General features: G+C 39.0%; 1 protein-coding gene across 1 annotated transcript in view; it reads left to right on the top strand.

Moving 5' to 3' along the window:
* si:dkey-233k19.3 (dynein axonemal heavy chain 11) overlaps positions 1-24,248 on the top strand; it is a 44,143-nt gene that overhangs the window by 15,753 nt on the left and 4,142 nt on the right. Inside the window, 31 exon segments of the mRNA XM_060869292.1 lie at positions 500-704; positions 2,315-2,480; positions 2,571-2,673; positions 2,819-3,058; positions 4,208-4,403; positions 4,508-4,673; positions 5,713-5,875; positions 6,579-6,702; positions 7,880-8,022; positions 8,170-8,331; positions 9,231-9,464; positions 10,534-10,680; positions 10,773-10,886; positions 11,014-11,157; positions 11,606-11,788; positions 12,957-13,058; positions 13,234-13,368; positions 14,691-14,864; positions 15,072-15,307; positions 15,453-15,575; positions 17,171-17,375; positions 17,556-17,720; positions 17,954-18,094; positions 18,241-18,411; positions 19,978-20,100; positions 20,539-20,732; positions 20,891-21,039; positions 21,270-21,397; positions 21,571-21,798; positions 22,464-22,655; positions 23,491-23,610. Coding sequence (XP_060725275.1) covers positions 500-704; positions 2,315-2,480; positions 2,571-2,673; positions 2,819-3,058; positions 4,208-4,403; positions 4,508-4,673; positions 5,713-5,875; positions 6,579-6,702; positions 7,880-8,022; positions 8,170-8,331; positions 9,231-9,464; positions 10,534-10,680; positions 10,773-10,886; positions 11,014-11,157; positions 11,606-11,788; positions 12,957-13,058; positions 13,234-13,368; positions 14,691-14,864; positions 15,072-15,307; positions 15,453-15,575; positions 17,171-17,375; positions 17,556-17,720; positions 17,954-18,094; positions 18,241-18,411; positions 19,978-20,100; positions 20,539-20,732; positions 20,891-21,039; positions 21,270-21,397; positions 21,571-21,798; positions 22,464-22,655; positions 23,491-23,610 — 5,076 coding nt within the window.

The raw sequence follows: 24,248 nt of genomic DNA, 5'->3' as shown, positions 1-24,248 counted from the left end.
GCTAATTTAGAGCACTTAGCACATTAGAGTGGGTCAGTGAGCAAAGTGAAAGACAACCCAGTCCTAGCTGTGAGGTTAGTCTGATGTCAAATACAACCACTCAGTACTGGGTCTGATTACCACACCATGTCACTAAGAGAACATTCTCTCTCTCTCTCTCTCTCTCTCTCTCTCTCTCTCTCTCTCTCTCTCTCTCTCTCTCTCGCTCTCTCTCGCTCTCCAGCTTCCTTGTATCCAATCTTTTTTTTATTCTAAGCTGAGAATAAAACGATATAGATATGTTTAGACATGATAGAATAATTGACTGAGAAACATACTTATTGTATGTTTTAAAGGGCCATGTTTGATAATAAGTGAGGTGTTAATAGTTATAGGACAAAATTCGACTATAAAATTTTTCAATGTGTCTTTGGTTATTAACAATTAGTCAAGATTATATACAGTAATATATATTTATTAAGCTAGTTAATTTGTACTGTGATTTGTATATTGTGTTTAGGCAGTGCTGGTTCCTACAGCAGAGACGGTGCGGATACAGTATTTTATGCGCTTGTTACTGGAAAGCACTCAGCCTCTGATGCTGGTTGGAGGAGTGGGCACAGGAAAAACAACTATAGTCAATGACTTGTTGGCAACACTACCGGAAACGTTTGTATCTGCCAGTGTACCTCTCCATTACTACAGCACATCCTCTACACTGCAGAGTGAGTCCTGTCTTTCATCTTCAGAGCACAAAACTTAAAGAGGTAGCACAATGCCTCCTGTTGGCCCTTAACTGGAATTTCTTTTGTTTGTTTAAAGCAACTTCCGCATTTTGACAACATTTTTCGTTTGAATGGTCAAGAGACAGCTTTATATAATGTACTCTATGGTGCTTTATGCTTAAAATCTAGTTAATGCTTTAAAGCACACTGACGTGAGTAAAAGTACTGCTGCTGTTGTATTAATTCACATAAGTAAAAGTAGTGATCATGAAAATTACCCAAGTAAGAGTAACTTAAGTCATGCAAACTAAAGTCTTGTGTAAAACTACTTTACACATTTTTACAAAATTACTTTACAAGTGACTTGTGTTACTGAGGAGTAATTTTTGATCTTTGCACAGGAGCTACACTGAAGATAACACCACCTTGACTTTCAGCAAAATATCAAAATAAGTTAAGTTAGCTGGCTAAGTAAATTAGCCAAATGCTTCTGAGGTTCTGACTAGATTGGTTCCTGAGCCAGGAATCTAGCTCATGTTAAGTCAAACATGTGTCTAGCTACATAGTTATCTAGCAAAGAGCATAGAGACTGTAGCAGCACTATAATGTATATGTATTCACATACTATATTTAATATAACAGACAATTGCTACCAAACATTTGTGGCATTTTATGTTTAATACAGACCTCCAACATTCTGGCAAGCTAGTGAAACTTGCTCAACTAGTTAATGGTTTACCTGTTTATCTTCTTTATTTCCGCATGTTGGATGTTGAGCTGTGAAATGCCAATATCTTTATGGGTTTTTCATTCATTCATTCATTCATTCATTCATTCATTTTCTACTGCTTATCCGAACTATTCTCGGGTCACTGGGAGCCTGTGCCTATCTCAGGCGTCATTGGGCATCAAGGCAGGATACACCCTGGACGGAGTGCCAACCCATTGCAGGGCACACACTCACACACACACTCTCATTCACTCACACACTCACACACTACAGACAATTTTTCCAGAGATGCCAATCAACCTACCATTGCATGTCTTTGGACCGGGGAGAAAACCGGAGTACCCGGAGGAAACCCCCGAGGCACTGAGAGAACATGCAAACTCCACACACACAAGGTGGAGGCGGGAATCGAGCCTACAACCCTGGAGGTGTGAGGCGAACGTGCTAACCACTAAGCCACCGTGCCCCCCCTTTATGGGTTTTTGCTTCACATAATTTAAATATCAATATCATGCTGTTTCCTTTAAAGAACTTAAAGCAAAAGATACCTGATAAAATTAGGCCAGGGATGCTCATCTATCTCCACTGTCTTAGACATTTTTCTGCATAAACATGTAGCATCTGAAGGATTTTGGCAGCAAATAACTTTATTTTGATTGGGTCTTGAATGAAATAAATTTTCACATATTGTCTTTTAATTGGAATACTATCTTCATGGTTAAATGCCTTTTTTTCATTATTCAGTGTTGATCAATGTACCCGTAAGTACTGCATAAAGAGTGCATGTATTTAATTAGCTTCAGTTGCTAATTAGTAGATTTCAATGAATACCGTGTGTTGAAAAATATTATTGAAAATGTATAATTTCTTGCATTTTCAGAGCTTCTAGAGAGGCCATTGGAGAAGAAAGCAGGCAGGAAGTATGCTCCTTCAGGGAACAAAAGACTCATCTACTTTGTTGATGATATGAATATGGCAGCCATGGACAGTTATGGTACAGTTCAGCCTCACGCCCTCATACGCCAGCATTTGGACTACAAACACTGGTTAGGAAAAAATGTGTGCATTTGCATATGACTCTTACTAATGTAAAGTATAGATTAATATTCATGCTGTATTGTTACGTACTTGTCTAGGTATGACACTCAAAAGCTGTTTCGGAAAGATATACACAATACCCAATATATTGCCTGTTTGAATCCTCAAGCAGGCAGTTACACAATCAGTCCCAGACTGCAGGTACAGTATCTGAACTTGTGTGTAGCTTTTTTATATTTTTAACAACTGCTCTAAACCCACTACTATTATTTTAAATGTCACAGGACAAATCAAAAGACTTATAACATACTTGATAAAAAAACTACCTGATTTAAATCTCTTGCAGAGGCATTTCTCAGTTTTAGCAGTGAACAACCCCACACATGAGGCTTTGAGCTCCATCTACAGCTCCATTATCAGCCTGCACATACAAAGCCTGCCATTCAATACGGCTGTGGCCAGGAGTGTTCCCTCTGTTGTACAAGCAGCTATTGCTCTACATGACAGAGTGATCCACAATTTCCTCCCCTCTGTTAACAAGTTCCATCATCTCTTCAGCCTGTGGGACCTCTCCCAGCTCTTCCAGGTGAGAAGAGTCATGCATAAACCAATTATTTATACATCCAAAGAGCACTTTATTAGGAACACCTGTATAACCACACGTTCGTGCAATTATCTAATCAGCCAATGATGTGGCAGCAGTGCAATGCATAAAATCATGCAGACATGGTTCAGTAGCTTTGGGTAATTTTCACATCATCCATCTGAATGGGGGAAAATGTGATCTGAGTGATTTTGACCATTATATGATTGTTGGTGCCAGATGTTTGTGTTGGTTTGAATATTTTTTTACAACAGCTGATCTCCTGGGATTTTCACATACAACAATCTCTAGTGTTACTAAGTTACTAAGTTACTAAGCTCTAGTACTAAGAATGATGCAATAAATAAAAAAACATTTATGAGTAGCACGTCTGTAGATGGAAATACCCTGTTGAGAATAAAGGCCAGATTAGTTCAAGCTGACAGAAAGGCTACAACATGATGAGTACAGACTCACCAAAACTGGACAGTTGAAGGCTGGTCTGATCAATTTATATTTCTTCTGAGAGACAGATGGAAGGGTCAGAATTTGGTTGCAATACCATCCAATACCTTTGTGAAGAGTCTAGGTTGGTGGAGATGGATTGGTATAATGGTTTAAGGAATGGCACACTTTGAGCACTGCTTATTTGAGTATTGTTGTAGACTATGTGCATCCCTTCTGGACCACAATGGCTATTTCCAGCATGACAATGTACCATGTCACAAAGCAAAAGTCGTCTTAAACTGGTTTCATGAACATGGCCAAGAGTTCAGTGTTCTTCAGTGACCTTCTCAGTCACCAGATCTGAATCCAGTAGAACACCTTAATCCATTAGGACTAGAGATTCACACCATGGATGTACATCTGACAGTTCTGCAGGAATTGTGTGATGCTGTCATGTCACCATGGAGCAGGAACATTTCCAATATCTTCTAAAATCTATAACTGAAGCTGTTTAGAGAGCAAAGTGAGGCCCTACCCAGTATAAATAGTACTAGAGTTCCTAATAAAGTGTTTGATGAGTATAAGTACTCATGCACCAATCAAATCACAGTCTCTTAACAGCATAGGCATAAAAAATGAACATGGCTGTCTTGTTTTGGACACCATTGGTTTCTTTCCTTCTAGTCTGAATTTGTGTGATTTCAGGGTCTATTGCTCTCTAGACCTGAGTGTGTGACACATAGCTCTGACCTGGTCCAGCTTTGGGTACATGAGTCCAGGAGAGTATATTCCGACCGGATAGCTGACACTGCTGACCTGCAGCTTTTCCACAAGCTCCAGAAAGAAATTGTTCAGCAAGTGTTTGAAGTAAGTAGTATTAATATATTCACCACTTTTTACAGTATATATGTATTTTACTCAGAAGCTTTTATAAAAGAGCACATACCATAAGGCCTGTATTGAATAATGTTTTAACTTCTTGTTAGAAGCCGCTTGTGCTGCAAGAACCGCTGATATACCTACACAGCAGCAAAGGGGGCATGGAGCCTTGCTATTGTCCTGTAGAAGGATGGGAGCAGTTGAGGAGCACGCTGACAGCTGCTCTGGACACCTACAACCAGCTTCATTCCACCATGAATCTAGAATTGTTCCAAGAAGCCATGCAACACGTGTAAGTGTTTTGGCAGCAACCTGGTCTAGCATCTATTGCAGTAAATTTTGCTAATGTAGAATTTATTCTGATGAATATTATTAATTGCTTTGATTTGTTTCTATATGAGTATAAGGGTCGTTTCCCAATGTGCATTCCAAAACATGATCTCTCCTGAACACGAAGCAGTGATACTTCTTATTCTACATGTCGCTCTAGATATTCTTTCAACAGGACAGGCCACTTGAGAGAGACTAGCACCGTGGGTTTGATCCGGAACATAGGCTACTGTTTGTGTGGATTTTCTTATGCCCTTTCGTGGCTAGGTTAAATTGGCCATAGGAGTAATCTGTAAATCTGTGTGTTCTGTGATAGACTGACATCACATTCAGGTTGAGTTACTCATCTTGTGGTTAGTTATTGCAGGGATTCGCTTTGGATTGGAAAACACCATATTCTAGCTCATATGACTGAACAAACTAAAGTAACTTTCGAAAAATTGAGCCTTTATACAGGTTGAGAAACAAACAGTAAATTTCTGCTTGTAAAATTTTCTTTTATTCCAAGCTTGTCTGTGTTTTTAGTGTCACACATGTGACAAGGCATGAGTAGCCATTTAGCAGTAAACATTGCTGCTAACCCCATCTTCAGAGTACCATTATATCCTGTTGCAGCAGGCTAAAAAAACTCAAGTAGAAAAACTCTAACTTTTAGTTTTGGACCAAAATAAAATGGCTTATATCTCCAGTACATAAAAGGTTTCACAAAGGTACATAAAATGTATATGCATTATACATCAAATAAATACAGTATACATATACTGTACATAACTATTCAGTAAAATCTACTTTAGTGTAATTTAAATAGTTAAATTTAATATTTCATAATATATGATAATAGTGAGTAAGCCTATTGTTTTACAATTTTAACAGTTAAACTGTGTGCATGAAGTAAAGCTACATTAACATCATGCTGTTTTGTTCTGTTTTTTTTTTTTTTTTTTTTTTTCTTCAATTTGTCTTCAATTGCTGATAATGTTACTTTTGATTAAACCATTCAGATGCCGGATTAGCCGAATCTTGTTGTGTCAGCGTGGCCATGCTTTGCTGGTAGGTGTGGGGGGCAGTGGCAAGCAGAGCCTGACCCGTCTGGCTGCGTACTTCTCTAACATGAACACCTTCCAGCCCATCCTGCACAAGGGGTACAGCCTCCAAGACCTGAAGGTAGCCACAATAAACCAAAATGTAATAAAATGTAGACAATAAGCAGCAATTTAGCAGTAAGTAAAAATGTAAACAAAATGTTACGGCTTATTGTAGAGCTAGGAAGTAAAAATACATTAAAAGTTTATCAGATATGTTCAGAAGAGACCAAATCAATGCTGCAATAATATTACACTCTAGTTGTACTAGCAGAGATGACAGTGCCCATCAGTTTAAGGATAAATTTAAAATGGCAGTGATTCATTAACAGAGATCATGTTTTCTTTTAGACAACATTTCCCCTAAATCAATATCCACTCCTGCTCTGTGCATATCATTGATCTCATTTAGTCCTGCCTGTACTCGACAACGAAGGACTGTCAGATACTATTAAAGAGTCTGGGCAAATATTTCAATGCCCTATTGATGAGACTGCTGCTATCGTTTAATTCATCACGTTGTGTGAATCTCAGGCCATTTGGGCCTGCTGCATTGATCAACACACTAAACGCTCTGGAGACAGCATGTGCAATGCCCTTTTGTACATTGTACCAAAATACCCTTTATCTTCTGAATCATACTCAGATGGTTTTATTGACTTTTAGGACAATAGAGAACAGAAAGTGGGAGGTGACTGCATGTAATAATAAAAAAAAAGAATAGGAACGTAAAAATATATAAAAAAGATATTTTAATCATGCTGTATAATCCTGTTCTCACTAAGGTGGATCTGGCAGGTCTTTTTGTAAACACCGGGGTGAAAAACCTTCCTACAGTGCTCCTGCTCACAGATGCTCAGATCCCTGATGAACGCTTCCTTATCATCATCAGCACTCTGCTTTCCTCAGGTCAGTCTTGTTTTGTCTTTCTCTCGCTCTCTCACACACACACACACATTGCAAAGCATCCTTAGCTCTTAAAATGCAAGCTTCTCTCTTCACTGCCCCCTGGGACACTCATTCCTCACACACTAATACACACTCTTATGCCACAGGGGGCCTCATTGTGTGCTTGTCTGATGAATGGGAAACACATGTAAATGTGGCGGTGGAAGTGAAGTAGATTAACGGTGACTGGGACAAGCTGCTATGGCATTGGATCAAACCCTCCAACACACAGATGGTGCTGCTCATCTGTCACTGATGTCAGACCCAGGGGTCAAAATCCTGCTCTCAGTGTGTGAATTTGAAAAATTTCTCAAGGGCACCTCAGTCGTGGTATTGCCGGCCAGAGACTTGAACCCACAACCTTAGGGTTAGGAGTCAAACTCTCTGCTTTGTGATGTGGCACTTTTTTATGCCTGAAAAAGACAATATAAGATGGGTAAATTGTGGTCATAGAATGCACAAGATTAAAGCAAAACCTAGATACCAAAAGGATTCCTGCACAAGTGGTGTTAAGGTGCCTAGTTTGTACAAAGAAAACATTCTCCACTCCATTACAGCAGCACAACCAGCCTGAACTACTGACACAAGGTAGATTGGATCCATGAATTCATGCTGTGGATGCAAATCTTACAAACCATCTGTATATTCCAGAAGAAATCAAGATTACTCTTTCAACTGTCCAGTTTCTTCCTCAAGGTTCAGAATGTTGTACCTTCTGTGATGCTTTTCTGCTCACAATGGTTGTAAAGAGTTGTTATTTGAGTTACTGACCTCTCTCTTCAGCAGAACGACTTTTTTCTTTTGTTTGTTTGTTTGTTTGTTTGTTTGTTTGTTTGTTTATTTTTAAATACCATTTCTTACCATTTTAGAGACTGTGGTACCTGAAAATCTGACAAGACAACAAATCTGAAATGAGTAAGAAATTAAACGGAGAATGAGTTATGTTTGTGCACGAATACAGTGCAAGTCTGCTCAATTTTCAATAGCTATTTAAAAATCATTTGTAGTCTGTATATTTTTAGAGAATTACATGTTTACTTGTTATATTTTAGAAAAAAAAAATATTCCCAGATTAAAACTGAGTAGAAAGTAAAGTAGAAAGTGTAAACTAGTTGCTCGCTGCTGTGTGTTGTTGCAGGTGAGATCCGAGAGCTTTTGAACGATGAGGAAGCGGACGCTGTAGTGAAGGCAGTAAAGAGGGAAGTCGGTGAATCTGGTTTGTTGGACACTACAGAGAATTGCTGGAGGTTCTTCAAAGACCGTGTGCATCAAAATCTCAAGGTCTTACAACTTGGGTTTTCTAAAGCGCACTGAAGAGTCTAAAGAGTCTAAATATAAGTCTGATGATTTTATCTAGTTTAAAATAAAGTGTGTTAATAGATTATATGTGTGTTTTTGTGGTTTGTGTGTATGTGTGTGTGCGTGTAGGTGGTGCTATGCATGTCACCTGTAGGTAACACACTGCGTGTTCGTTTGCGCCGTTTCCCAGCTCTCCTTAACTGCACTACAGTGGACTGGTTCCACGAGTGGCCCCAGGAGGCACTGCAGTCCATCAGCCTTCGGTTTATAAAGGATCTTCATGGCATTGAAGTGAGCTATGTTCAATACTTTTTAAACTTTCAAAACATTTCAATGATGTGTTTGACAATACTGAACAATTTTTTTTTAGTACTGACGTTTTAGGTTGACGTTTAAACGTTCGATTTTTGGCTTCTTCAGTGTCCTCTCATCACACTGTTTACTTTGTACTAGGTCCCTCATCATTAGTCTCACTCTAAAGTGAAGACAAATGGGTGATCACATGCCGCATGAGCATTATGACAGACACAGTTTCTCTTTCATTCTCCCTCCTTCTCAGTCTCTCTGTCTGTAATGTTGTTTTCCTTGCTCCAGTGGAATAATCACTAAGCAGGATCATTTATGCTAATGAAGCAACAATGATTAATACACACAGACTGGCCCTCTAAGGAACCACAGCTGTTTCTAGCATTGCCAGATTGAGCGTATATGTGTGTGTCTGTCAGATGACTCAAGACCAGCTGTTAGCATGCAAATTTCTTCAGTTATTGCTGGATCCATGTAGAGTATTTTACTGATGAATAGATATCGTATTTAAATGCATTATTAAATGCATTATTATAATAATTATAATAATGCTATGCTTTTTCCATTAATGATCCATCTAAATACGAACTGAACGAAGCAGCGATATTTCAAAAAAGTCTAAGGCCATGAGATTCTAGCTACATTCACCTTATTCCATATGCTGCGTTTCACCAGCTATAAGCCATTATTTTCCTAGCATACTTGCTCTCTCTCACCCACAGCACCTAAATTTCAAATTGAGTAAGTCCAGTATCTGCAAACTTGGAGATGAATTCAGGATTTATGAAGATGATATTTCAGGGCCCGTCACAGGCAAGGATGTTAAAGAGTGCTTAATCCAGCCAGCTCCCGCTCAGGCACTCTCTATCTCCCCTTCTTTACAGCCAGCCATTCAGGAACCCATCAGTCTTTTCATGGCCCATGCTCATGCCAGTGTCAAGCAGGCGAGCGAGAGCTATCGGCAGAAGGAGAGGAGGCACAACTACAGCACACCAAAGAGCTTTCTGGAACTGCTCAGGCTGTTTGGTGCTCTGTTGGAGAAGAGAGACATGCAGCTGCAGCAGAGGCTTGGCCGACTGAACTCAGGCCTGCATAAACTGAAGACCACTGCCTCACAGGTAATCTTGCCCTAATGAGTAGTTCCCTCAAAGATAGCAGGGTGGATTAGCATTCTTTGAAGTCGTTAGAATTCAATACTTATTTTTTTGATATAGATTCTTTTCATATAGATTTTTATGTACATTCAGTTTTGCCCTTTTATAGCATGAACAATCCTCTACCCCAAAAGTATGGAAAGCTGTGCAGTTCTAAAGAACTTAGGATAATTACTTATTCGGATTCACGGCTTTTTGAGATCTTAAGAAATCCACAAAAGAAAATGGAACTATTAACGTTAAAAGTACAATCACCTTCTTTCTTCCATGTTCTCTTACCTTACTAAAAACATGTGCTCGTAATTTTATATAAAAAAAAGTTTTAACTGTTCCTGAGGATGTATTGAGGATTGGGCCATTTTTCATTACATTTCTACAATAATCCTCAACTTTGTTAAACATTACAGGAAGAAGATTAGAAATAGTGTTCTCTCTGCAGGATATGGACTAATGTTTTAAAGAATTATGTATTTAGTCTATTTAATATATAAAATATATATTTATATTTTATTATTTACTAGAATTTTAGATTATTATTTAAAGAGATTTTTGTTCATTTAAGCGATAATAAAGTTTATATATTGAGTGGATTTAACAGGTCGTATGTTGGAGATGTAATCCATTATGTACTGAGTATTATGTTCGCCACCATCTGTGATCAGAGGCACAAGAAATAATTCAGTCCTCATTGAACACTACAAGGCATTATAAAAGCATTATTACAGTGTTGTGTCCTGACATGCCCACATTTATATAGATCGATTAGGGCTACAGTTTTATGAAGGGAAAGTTTTGCTACATTTTGGCACAATTGTGGGGCAACAGTGTGGTACAGAGGGTCACATTACATCAATGCAACATCCTGATTTTGATTTGATGTCTGCTTTCTGCCTGTGTGGGTACTCAATTTTCCACTCATTGTCCAAAAGCAGGTATATTGGCAGTGTGTTTGTGTGTGCGCGTGTAAAGGCAGATTCAAAATGTCTTTTGCATGTGGTAATATTATGGTAAATTAATGCATATGTGTACTTAGGTGGGAGAGCTTATGGCCAAACTAAACTCTCAGGAAGTGGAGCTGAATATAAAGAACCAGGCAGCTGAGGCTCTGATCACCAAGATTGGACTGCAAACAGAAAGAGTGAGCCAGAAGAGAAAGGATTCTGATCTAGAAGAGCAAAACGTAATTGTGCCTCGTTCCTTACTGTGCCTGGTCCTGTTACCGTTTTGTCTAGAGTTGGAACGTATATTATACTCATAGCTGTTTTTGTTTAGGTGGCAGCTATAAAGGCAGAAGTGACACAGAGACAGAGGGACTGTGAGGAAGACCTGATTAAAGCTGAACCAGCTTTAGAGGCTGCCACTGCAGCTTTAGATACTCTTAACAAGGTGATTACTGTAGCACTAGTTCAAGCACTGTAATGTTGTCTAGTCGTCTTTATTCTGTTTTTTCCATGAAGGTGCATGACAGCTCGCTTTAAAAAGATAAATAAATAAATAAACTTTTACTATGCAGGTGAACCTGACAGAGTTAAAGACGTTTCCCAATCCTCCAGAGGCTGTAACAAATGTGATGGCAGCAGTGATGGTCCTATTGGCCCCACGTGGACGTGTTCCTAAAGATCGCAGCTGGAAGGCTGCCAGAGTCTTTATGGGCAAGGTGAATCTGTCACAGTAAATCGCCCCACCTTGAAAACCCCCAACACACTATTCTGATTCATGTTATTCTAATCCACAGGCAGGCCTTGAACTTGCAGACCTCTAACATTATGAGCAATGCTTTAAAAATGTGCTATTTTTCAAACAAGGCCAGTGCTGAATTAGATGCATGTATCAGTATTAGATGCATGTTTGATCGTTTCATCACATACCACATACGAGTGGGCTTATTTAGTTATTTGGTGCGGGTAAGAAATGATTTGCCTTGCTTTATGTACATTGGGCTGAGACTATATGCTTTGCTTTGTAGCAACGATGAAGACTTTTAAACATAATTTTATCTGTATGTATATTCTGAAATAATAGGAGGTCTCTATTAATATACATATACATAATAGATATATATATATATATATATTCTGGCAATTGAACCAATCTTCTTCCTGTAGCTGGATGACTTTCTGCAGGCTTTGGTTTACTATGACAAGGAGCACATACCGGAGCAGTGTCTTAGCACAGTGAAGCAGGAGTACCTAAGTAATCCGGAGTTTCACCCTGACCATGTTCGCACCAAGTCCTATGCTGCTGCTGGGCTCTGTGCTTGGACCATTAATATTGTGCGCTACTACGAGGTGAGAAAATTAAAAGTCAGAACATGTGACATCATAATTTGGCTTTATTGATCAAACAGTAATTCATGTCTGACTTGTCTGCTTACATTGGTTTTTGGTTTCAAAATGACATATACTGTAACATAGAAATACATATATTTCTGTTCTGTCTGTTTCTTATTGTACAGACAAAAGTGTTTTGAACATCTATTTTGAACATTATGTTTTTCATTTTGAAATGAAAAAGTATGCCTTTATTGCACAAACACTTTATTAAGAACATCTGTACATCTGTGAAGATTCTGTGCACAATATTATCAGCCAGTCATGTATCAGCAATGCAACGCAACTTTACTGTAGGTAACATTCACATCATCAGAATAAGGAACAATGTGACCTCAGTGACTATGACAAACAGAAGAGCTACAACTACAGAAGGCTATATTGTGTTCGACTTTGGTCTGCCAAAAGCAGAAAGCTGACTCTGCATTGTACACCAGCTCACCAAACCTGGACAGCTGAATATTGAAGAAATATGAAGCCATGTAGCCTGGTGTGAAAAATCTCAATATCTGCTGAGACACACAGATGGCAGGGTCAGAATTTGGCACCAACACCACGAATCCATGGATCCATCCTGCCATTTATTAACAGTCCAGGCTGGTGGAGGTGGTCTATTGGTGTGGGGAATGTTTTCTTGGGACACTTCGGATCTTTTAATACTAATCAATATTTGCTTGAATGCCACAGACAGTCAAATATTGTTGCTGAGCATGTGCATCCTTTCATAGCCACAATTATCCATCTTCTAACGGCTATTTCCAGCATGATAATGTATCATGTCACAAAGCAAAAGTCTCTTAATTTGCTTTCATAAACATGACAATGAGTTGAGTGATCTTCAGTCAGCTTCCCAATCACCAGATCTGAATCCACTAGGTCACTTTTGGGATTCACAGCATGAAAGTGCATCTGAAAAATTAGTAGGAAATGCGATGCAACCATGTCAATATGGATCAGAATCTCAAAGGAATGTTTTCAACATCTTGTGGAATCTGAAGAATTTGAGTTGCTTTAAGTGAGCCCTACCCAGTATTAGTAAAACGTTCTCAAAGTGCTCATGAGTGTACATGGACCCTGATGTGGTGTGAAGTAAAGAAAGAAATTTCTGTAATAACTTGTATTTCAGGTGTACTGTCTGGTTGTTCCAAAGCGTCAGGCCCTTTCTCAGGCCAACACTGAGCTGGACAATGCTACAGCTAAACTGCTCACAATTAGAAAGAAACTGGATGTAAGTATTTTTGCACCATTCATTTTTAACATAAATTTAAAGCAACGGCTTAAATTTGTAAGTATAAAGTTGCATGTACCCAATAAATTTATCAGGCATGTTAAAAAAACTGTATGTTTATGCTGTGTATGGAGACATGTCCTTTCTCCTGTGTGTGTGTATGGATATGGATCAGGATCTAGACAGGCACTTGCAGAGCCTCACAGCCCAGTTTGAAAGAGCAGCAGCTGAGAAACTGCACTGCCAGGAGGAAGTGACCCGCACCAGACAGACCATCGAGCTAGCCAGTCGGTTGGTGGGAGGCTTGCAGGTACTTACATGAACAAGTAGGCCTAGATCAGCATCTGGCTACTCGACATGCTTTTGGGGTACTGATACGGATTATAGTTTTGGCTAGAAACAGAGATGCTGAGTTAGGAAGGAAGGGCTGCACCATGACAAAACAGCTACTGAACGGGCCAAGAGGTCAGTGGACACTGGCCAAATGGAGGTGAGGGTAGAGCGACTGAAAGCCCACTGACCTTTTTCTTTACTGTGCCAAAATAGCATGTATATGTATATGGTTTGTACATAACACAACCAGAGAATTACAAGGTGATTAGATAACATGTTCTATTGAATATACTAATAATTTTAAGTGTACAAAAAAGTCATAAAATACAAAGATGACAATATTGAACAAATATACTTGAGTGACATATGAAATGTTATTACAGGACAGGTTTAATTGGTTACTTTTACTATTAATAATCATTTTCCAATTTTGTATTCTGTGTCAAAAAGTATTACTCATACACTGGATGCTTAAGGTTTTCCTATAGCATACTCGGACATTTATCACCCGGACTATCCAAAATCTTTACCCCGTTAATGTGGAATAAAATGAAAGCAATATTTCTTTTAGTGTTTTTTTTTATTTCTGTTTTTTTCTTTATGAACATTCTACTTCTTTCTCAGAGAAATGAATCGGGTTAGAATGGGACAGCTTGGCCTTTATGCATATCAAGACAGATGATTTGTCTTTATGCCATTGACCTGGAAGCAATAGTGTTTGCACTAATAAATCAGCCCATCTATATTTAATCATTAACTCACCGCAAAGCCTCAACAGCTGTTGGAAATTAAAAACACTTCAGCCAGGACTGAGTGATATTCCAAGCAATCCATAATACATTAGGCAAAAAATTATAGTGATTTTTAACTGTCTGACAATTTATTATGTGACATGTTCTGCATGCTCGACCCTGCATAGCCAGTGTTAGGTAAGATTTATCGCTGCGGTAGCATCTCAGCCATATTATTGAAGTTCTAAATGAGGACTAAATTGATGCAGAGTGAAAACCTAACTATACTTTCAAAGCCAGTTTAGGTGAATTGCAATTGTATACTTTATTGCTCATGTTCTCTCGTGTATGATCAATGGGGAGGGAACATAATCAACATATGGGTCATACGTTCATCTTCCTCCACCCCTGACAATTGATGCTGTAAAGTTGTCTGCATGGATTTAACCATATAAGCTTCAGATGAATTAAAACAACACGTAAGAGCTGCACTTGGGCCAGAAAGTAGCACTTCTGCTACGGTTTGAGGAAGCTGTCTTTTTTTTGTAACTTATTTTTCTTTCTGCAGTCTGAGAACGTGCGATGGTCTGAAGTTGCGCTGGAGCTGGAGGCTCAGCAGAAGACCCTGTGTGGGGATGTGTTACTGGCTGCAGCCTTTGTCTCGTATGCTGGATATTTTACACAGCCTTACAGGCAGCAGCTTCTAGATTGGACGTGGAACCCTTTCCTCAAAGAACTAAAAGTATGTATCTGGCTTATTGTAACTGATTGATTGTTCCTCAAGAATGATTTTCAGGTATTTCCTACCTTGTATAAAATATTTTAGGTCTTTTTACATTGAAGGATACTGTTGCTTTACGTCTGTAAACGTGTGCATACCAAAATCAGTGAAGCATTGATCTGAATAGCATCACTGTGTGTTTTCCTCTCCTCACACCTCGTGTTTTAGCCCCTTATCCCGCTGACAGAAGGCCTGGACCCTATCCTGCTGCTGGCTGAGCAAGCCAGCATTGCTGCCTGGCACAACCAGGGCCTGCCGCTCGATAGGCTGTCTGTAGAGAACGCTGTGATCCTGACTTGCAGCCAGCGCTGGCCACTACTTGTAGACCCCCAGCAACAGGCCAGCAAGTGGCTCCGGAACCTTTACGGACCTGGACTCAAAGTGCTGCAACACGGAGAGAAAGGGTGAACACGAATATCCTTCTGCATCACCGTCAGCTTTGCTGTTGATGTTTTTTGACTGTGTAGTGATACATAATTTCAACACTGAGTGTAGTATCAACAGATATTTTCTGTTTTCCCCCCTTTTTCTTTTTCTTTTACTATTTAGATATCTTGATGCCATTGAGCAAGCATTGGTCTGTGGTGAAGTTGTGCTGATTGAGAATGTGGAGGAAAAACTGGATGCAGTTCTAGAATCTCTGCTAGCCAGGAACACGACCAACAAAGGAAGGCAAGAGATGCACTGATATTAAAAATTTTGTTTATATTCATATCACATTTAATAAAACTGAAACTATTGTCATATGAGCATTTTTTTTAAAATATAAATATCTTTATATGGATTTTATTTTGCAAATTATTATTTGCATGTCATGCTTTGGAGGCAGTTTTTTTCTGGGTTTTTTGTTAGCGCTGAAAAGCTGATAGTCAGACGTGACTTAGTACAATACGATAGCTTACTGTTTAAATTGTAGATGAATTAGTGTTGCGTGAGTTGAATTGAGGTGGGGGCAGTTGTATTGATCTTGCTTTCAGGGTGGGTGATAGATGTGCATTTGTTTGCTCATATTCTTTGTGTGACTTGAATATGAAACAGCGCTCTTGAAGTGACTGATCAGCCTCAAGGCTCTAGAGAGACACCGAGTGGACTTTTATCCACAGACAGCTCTCTGTGCTTTCAGTCTCCATAGAAATCCCTTTTGAGGTGTGGATGGAAGGTGACACATGAACAATTAAGAATCAAAAAGTGCTGCACTAGATATTCGAAAGCACTTAGCTTTGGTTCATTACCTTAGCTTAGCTCATGTTTCAGCTTACTGTACTTGTATCATAGATATTTATCTTAATAATTCTCTGTTATCATTCTAAATCTTTAACAGATATCACAAAAGTAACTGCGTATGAACCTAGAATATGTGATTTAAGCAAAAAAAAAAAAAAAAATACAATTAAAACATTCTTATCACATTTTTCAGTATTTAGTTATCAAGGTTACATTCTGTGTACCTGACATACTCTCACACCTAGTGACCCGTGGCAGTGGCTCCGTGTTTAATCTGACTATAAGTTTATTCCTGCGGGTGACCCACACTCCACTCTCCACCCATGATCAATTCGGTCCGGCCGCAACAGCCGTGATGAATCTGGTGTGGTTCTACAGCTGAAGTTCATTAATAATTGGAACGTTGCAGAGTGCAAAGTAATGAATACTAATTATTCCTTTCATGTCTGACAGAGGAGCATGAGCCAATCCATCAGCTGGGACTTTAATTTGGTGGAGTAATGGTTCTATCAATAGTACATTAATTCCGTCTTGTGAAGATATAGAGTTGAAGCGGACCCAGGCTTTAGTGGAAGCGCTGGCTTAAGAACCAGGGCTGCTGGCTGACTAGTGAGGGGTAATTAGAGAAAAATTAAAAGCCACCAGGTCTGGGCAGCCAGGCTTGATTTAATTGAAATGCAGATTGGGATAAATATTGGCTGCTGGGAATATAATCTTCCAGGTTTTATTTAATATCATTTGCCTGCGGTGGCTAGCGGTTTCATTTGTCATCTTTTTCCGTTTCGCTCCAATTAGAGAGCTGGAAAAGTGACACTAAAACGACACGTTTTTATAGATTGTAAACTATTTTCACAGTGTAATTTATGTGGCCATCATTTTCTGAAAAACGGTTGTTGTTTTTTAGGATGGAATTTCACTTTTAGTCATGGAACCTGGGCATTTATAATAAACAGATATTAAAATTCCTTTTCATATATGTTTGGTCACATGATCTTGTGTTTTTCATTCACTTCATGTGATTTATGCTAGATTTATATCTACAGGTTTATCAGACTAGGGGATCGAGATTGTGAGTATAACAGCAGGTTCTGGCTTCTTCTGCACACAAAGCTGGCCAACCCTGACTTCCCTCCTGAGCTGCAAGCCCAGACCACACTCATTAACTTCACAGTGACACAGACTGGCCTGGAGGAGCAGCTCTTGGGACAGGTGGTCAGCCATGAGAGGCCTGACCTGGAGAGCATGAAGGTTAGATAGACAATGCTGCACCTCCATACTCCACACTGCACCTCCATACTCCACACTGACTAAATAATTGCTAAATAATATTTTTTTCCAAAGGACAAATGTGGAGTAATATTCATAAGTTCAATCCTAACCCTTACATGATTACAGTTCTTTTACAAAGTCGGCCCTTTCCCAATACAGTTGGAGCTGAACACTCAGCAGAACCTGTGTCAGATAGAGCTGAAGAAGTTGGAGGATGAGCTGCTGAGCAGGTTGTCTGCTGCTGAGGGTAGCTTTCTGCAAGACGCAGCGTTAGTGGAACAGCTGGAGCACACAAAAAACACGGCTGCGCACATCCAAAACAAGGTGAGAGAATACTTTAAGGCATTAGCTGACATTGGTGTATCATTGGATTACCGATACAGTGAAATAGAAAATTGTCTTCAAAATGTAGCATAATAGTCTCAGTGCATAGAGGTTTTAACTGTATTAACTGTTTAATTGTCATAAATGTTTCATTGGTTAGCATAAAGGTGAACTTAACATTTATGTCATCTGTATACTGTATGTAAGTATGAATGTTACTGTCTCTGGTGCAGGTCAAAGAGGGGAGAGAGAACGAAAGGAAAATCAATGAGACTCGTGAGCTCTACCGTCCTGTAGCACAGAGAGCTACTCTCCTTTACTTTATCATTAAAGAGCTACACAACATCAATCCCATGTACCAGTATTCATTTAAGGTAAAACTACATTAAATTCATATTCCATTTTGAATCAATATCTTTTACTTATTGAGAAGCAACAGAATTCAAAGAGTTTTCAATTTTTTTCTGAAGTTTTACTTAACAATGTCTTAAATTGCATTTGCTCTCATTTACATCCGCAGGCTTTTAGTGCAGTATTCCACAAAGCGATAGAGCAAACTCCACGAGATGAAGATGTGGCAGTGCGCGTCCACTCCCTCACTGAGGCTGTTACTTACTCTGTCTTCATGTACACCAGTCAGGGCCTTTTCCAGAAGGACAGACTCACCTTTCTTACCCACACTGCCTTCCAGGTGAGGGGGCGCGCCACACTGGCACATCTACCCACCCCTACCTCTCTGCCTTCCTCCCTTTTCCAGTCTTTTTCAGTACTGTTTCAGTCATCTACATCAGTCACTGCACTTTTCTGCCCCTACATTAACTTCAATTAGGCTCTGTCAGAGGAGCATGCCCCGTTTCTATCGATTAACCCTCAGAGCCTAAGCACGCTCCTTCCTCAGGGTGTCAGCACTGACAAAGCTCTGACAGAAGGAAAGAAGCCGGATGTAAATCCCTGTGAGGGTAGCAGCTGGTTTGCCTGCTGTTGTTTGTGTACGTGTACTGTCCTCCTACAACCCCATCAAACCGTGTAAACATGGGGCCTGGTTTTTAATCTGACAGATACAAGATATTTCATATGCTAAATCTGCTAATCATGACATAAAAACAGGATGTTTCTTTGATCGAAAAGGTGAACAAGAGTATAGAGGCAGGATCGAGTTGTCTAAGTTAAGTGTATGGCTTCAAATGACCTTAAATATATCCTAAGTAAGATGTCACCTTTCTTTGAGGAAACATTGGGAACATCCAAATGGGACTAGATGATTTAGTAATGTCAGTTCCACCTACACTTTTCTGGGCTTGTCTAGCATATTCATTCATTCATCTTCTACCGCTTATCCGAACTACCTCGGGTCACGGGGAGCCTGTGCCTATCTCAGGCGTCATCGGGCATCAAGGCAGGATACACCCTGGACGGAGTGCCAACCCATCGCAGGGCACACACACACTCTCATTCACTCACACAATCACACACTAGGGACAATTTTCCAGAGATGCCAATCAACCTACCATGCATGTCTTTGGACCGGGGGAGGAAACCGGAGTACCCGGAGGAAACCCCCGAGGCACGGGGAGAACATGCAAACTCCACACACACAAGGTGGAGGCGGGAATCGAAACCCCGACCCTGGAGGTGTTAGGCGAACGTGCTAACCACTAAGCCACCGTGCCCCCCTTGATCTAGCATATATTGTACATATTGCAATGCAGGCTCACATATCGCCACATTTACCCTTTATTCATAATTCTCCGCATTCATATATACATTAAATCCATTTTCACATTTCTCCATATATTTCTTCCCTTTCCCACCTGTATTGTCATTTCTATTTGTATAGTAATTTAATTGAGATTCTCTTCTTAATATTTTTGTTCTTATTGGTTCTATTTTGATGGTGCAGACAGTTGATGAAACATTTCACTGCATGTTGTAGTGTATGGTTGTATACAGTATGTGACAAATAAAATTAGAATTTTATTTTCAAAATCACTGTTAAAATTGAGTTTTCTTCAAAATATAATCTAATTTTATTTTCATTGAGCAAGCTTCTTCTGAACAGATTCAAGCTTTCAGGAGAATTCTTGAATAATTCTGACAACAGTTTTGAATTTACATCAGCACTTCAGTCCACCTAATTCACTAAGCCATGGTATAAAGAATGGGGTCGTGATTCCTCAATACCAAACGAAGACATGTATCATACCAAGGCCCTGTATTTCATATCATAACTCAATTCGTTATTATCTGATTTCTTTAGATTCTCCTCATGAAAGGTTCCATTGAATCTGAAGAGCTGGATCTTCTTTTGCATTTCCCAGTGGAGTTCAGCAATGGAAGTCCTGTCAGCTTCCTATCTGCCCATGCCTGGGGAGCCATCAGGGTAAATACTATCTGAGCACAGACATATTTAAAACGTATTTAAGTAACATAATTCTGGATTTGGAATTTTGAAAGAGTGGTTTGGATTTGTAAGAAGATCACTGTTTATAGGCGCACTTTCAAAAGTTCAAAAGTTCTATAAAATATATATTGAAGTGCAAACAGGGAAGAAAAACCTATAATTCATAGGTCTTATTCCTTCTTTTAATACATTCTGAGGTAAGTTTTATTAACATCAGAATGTGTAATTTTACTATCCTGCCTTTTCAGAACTTTCTATGTTGCCCCATGCTGGATAATACAGGGCCACTCACATGTTGAGTCATTAGGATCATTTTGATACAGAGAAATAAAATTAGCACTAAAACTGATATTAAGATGCTTACCTTGAGCTACTTGAAGACACTGTGTATTCAGTGTAATATAATCTTAACCTCAGGCTCTGTCAGTGCTGGAAGTGTTTCGTGGTCTGGACCGGGATATAGAAGGCTCTCCTAAGCGCTGGAGGAAGCTGGTGGAGTCTGAATGTCCAGAGAGAGAGCGCCTCCCTTTGGACTGGAAGAAGAAAAATACTCTGCAGAGACTCATTATCCTCAGAGCCTTGCGGCCTGACAGGATGAGCTATGCTCTCAGGTGGGAAGTGTCAGACAACTGAAATGTCTCTACAATGGGAATATTATTTGTAAATGACACTTTAGCCCACATGCATAAACAAAACTAATTTACATTGGACAAGTGATCTCTGCAAATATATCAGTGGTCAGTATTTTGTATTTATTATTTAACGGTAGGAACTTTGTGGAGGAGAGTCTGGGTTGCAGGTATGTGGAAACAACAAGGTTAGAGTTTGAGAAGTCTTATGAGGAGAGCAGTCCTTCAACACCTTTCTTTTTTATCCTGTCTCCTGGAGTCAACCCACTGAAAGATGTTGAAACACTCGGTATGTGCTATAATGAATGTGTTATTATCACAGACAGTGACATATATTTTACAGTAAACCCCTTTCATGTACATAGACCTGTAGTAATCATACAATTTCAAAGATAGCTAGAAGAAAGATATTCTTTACAGGATTATGTGTCCATTTTTTCTTTTCATAGGTTTTATTGCAAAACATAAGCACACAAACTGCTCCTTTAATTATGTGTTGTGTATGAATCTGATGTCTAGGGCTGAAGATGGGGTTCTCTATAGACCAGGGGAACCTTCATAACATCTCACTGGGACAGAGCCAGGAGAGTGTGGCTGAGAAAGCTCTAGTTAAGGCAGCTACAAAAGGCCACTGGGTCATTCTACAGGTACTATATCACTCTTCAACTTTTCCTTATAGTATTTATGGTAGGTTCCATAAGTCCATGAGACTGCATAAGTCATGTTGTTTTCAATATAAAAAAGAAAACTCTGAAAATGTAATTCTTTACCAAAGATCCAGTTTTCTAGACTATGCACTTTTTTTTTTTATTTAAATCAGAATGTGCATTTAGTGGAGCGTTGGCTGGGTCATCTGGAAGCTCTTTTGGAGAATACAGGCCGGAATGCTCACCCGCAGTACAGAGTGTTCATGAGCGGACAACCTGCTTCCAGCCCTGAGGAGCACATCATTCCCAGAGGCATCCTGGAAAACGCGCTCAAATTGACCAATGAGCCACCCACAGGCATGAACGCCAGCCTTCATGTCGCACTGCACAACTTCAGCCAGGTCAGAAAGCACCAGCTAGGGAGGAGAAGCTCCATAACCTAAGACTAAGATATATGTGGGGTGGTATGGGAAAACTGGTCAGAATCTGAATAACAGAAGGAAGAGAGAGAAAAGAGAACATGTAGACACTCTGTAGAGTTGATGTGTTTAAAATGTCTAAAAAATACAGTAAAAACATACAAACTAGGCAACAGAATAGAACTGATCAGAGTTATTTTCCCATGAGAGTTAGCATGAACAAAGACCAGAGCAGCAAAGAGACAACAATGCTTGCTTTTAAATGCAGCAAGTGTCAGTCAGACTCTTTTTCTGCTGTACATTTATAATCCTGTCAAATTTGCCCGTCACGTTTTTCCATATTCCTTTACACAGACTAGGTTATGAAATTACAGTGGAATTCTGGGGTAAACAATCTTTTGGGGTTAACAGACTATATAATGTTAAATCACGTTAGCCCTAGTTGATATACGTGCACAAGAGAACTTCAGGAACATGTGTAGTTTTACACGCATGTAGATCATATTTACCCACGTTCAGATACTGTTTATATTTGGGCATTTTATTAATTACAGAATATTACATATTGGAGGAATTTATGTGCATTCTTATCAAAACCAGTGCATTTCATTGCAGCCTCTAGTAAATTTCTATCTCTCTGCTGTTAGGAAACTCTGGATATGTGTTCACATGAGCAGGAGTTTAAAGCACTCCTGTTCTCTCTCTGCTATTTCCACGCGTGCGTCAGTGAGAGGAGGAAGTTTGGGTCTCAGGGCTGGAATCGTTGCTACCCGTTTAACACCGGAGACCTCACCGTCTCCATTAATGTGCTGTATAACTACCTGGAGGTTAATTCAAAAGTAAGTACAGCGTAGGCACTAAATTTGTTTTTTGTTACGTATCTTTTAAATAATGAGCTGGAAAAATGCATTCTATGGTATTTGTAGATTTGTAGGTATTTTGCATTGATATTATTTGACATGGTTTATTGTTTCCTACCTGACAGAGAACAAGGACAGTCTCACGTCTCACTGTTTCTGTGAGATCTCATGTTTTTTTCTTGTCTCTGCATCATGCTGGTCACAAACAATTATCCTGCCAGCACAATTTCCCCTCCCTTCAAAAAAAAAAAAAAAACAAGAAACGAATGTCCTTCATTATGTTAACCAAACACTAACCTGTATGTGCATATACAGGGGATTCATTAGGCGGCCAATGAAGCGTCACACTAAATGTAATTACACACACTGCGCGTGACATCTCGCACCACTCCATAAGTGATCACTGCAATTAGGCCTGATGAAGGAAGCAATTTGCAAAACAATACAGATACAAATGACTGTGAACTTCCAGCTTCTGTCATCAGCTCTGAGGTTTGCACTCACACTCTTTTCTCTCCTTCAGACGCCCACATCCATGTGGATTCTTTTTTTTTTTTTTTTGTCACACTATCTCAGTGTGATCTGACATGTCTAGCTGTCAGATCACAACACTCTTTAAAAGTATAAGGACTGCTCCTGAAACACTAAAAATATAAGTGTGTAATTACTCTCATATATCATGTATATTTATATCATATTTATTGTATGAAATGTTCAGGGTATAATGACAAAATAAGGGCATATAAGAGATCGGGGCTGTTTTTTTATTGCAGAAAAGTAAAGCTAACTGTGTTTGTGTTCTTGTCTGGTCGAGGTGCCGTGGGAGGATCTGTGTTATCTGGTAGGAGACATCATTTATGGAGGACACATCACTGACGACTGGGATAGAAGACTCTGCTGCACATATATACAGGAGCTCCTTAATCCAAAAATGGTAAACTGAATTATTCTAATTCTCATTCTTATGCTTATTTACTATTTGATTTTATTTGCTATTATATATGTTATATTCTTTCTTATATTCTAAAATTATATTCTTTTGGTGTTATTGTTGCACCAATCTCTTAGATGTTTGTAACAGAATTGTATGATAAATTAAAAAAAAATCAGCAAATATTTTTTTTAAACAATAATAAATAATAAATGTTGTTTTTTTTCTTCTACATTTCACCAGATATGAGAGTCTTAACTGTACTGAAATCTGGAATTTGTAGAAAGGACTTGTTACACAAGTGCTGTTGCAGTAGAATAATTATAAAATAGAAATATTTTCTTGCTTCTATGCATACCTATTCTTTTATTTATTGTAAAGTTCATAAGCTAGTCCATGTGTTGTACCGTCCACTCACCATGCGCTCAGCAACGTCCAATAAGAACCTGTCTTCCTGAATGAACCCGCCTTAAAATCCTTCAATAAGCTTTAATATTTTTATAAACATATTACAAATCTTTTAACAAATCCCAGTAAATTATGTAAATAAATTATTATTAATTTAAAGCACTGAGCACCGAGGTAGGGTACTCATATATTTTTTTTGAAGGAAAATTGTATTGGAAAATTCAATTGAATTA

This window comes from Tachysurus vachellii, chromosome 5 (genome assembly GCF_030014155.1).
Source record: "Tachysurus vachellii isolate PV-2020 chromosome 5, HZAU_Pvac_v1, whole genome shotgun sequence".
In the NCBI taxonomy this organism is placed as follows: domain Eukaryota; kingdom Metazoa; phylum Chordata; class Actinopteri; order Siluriformes; family Bagridae; genus Tachysurus; species Tachysurus vachellii.
This window is presented reverse-complemented; position numbering and strand designations above follow the sequence as displayed.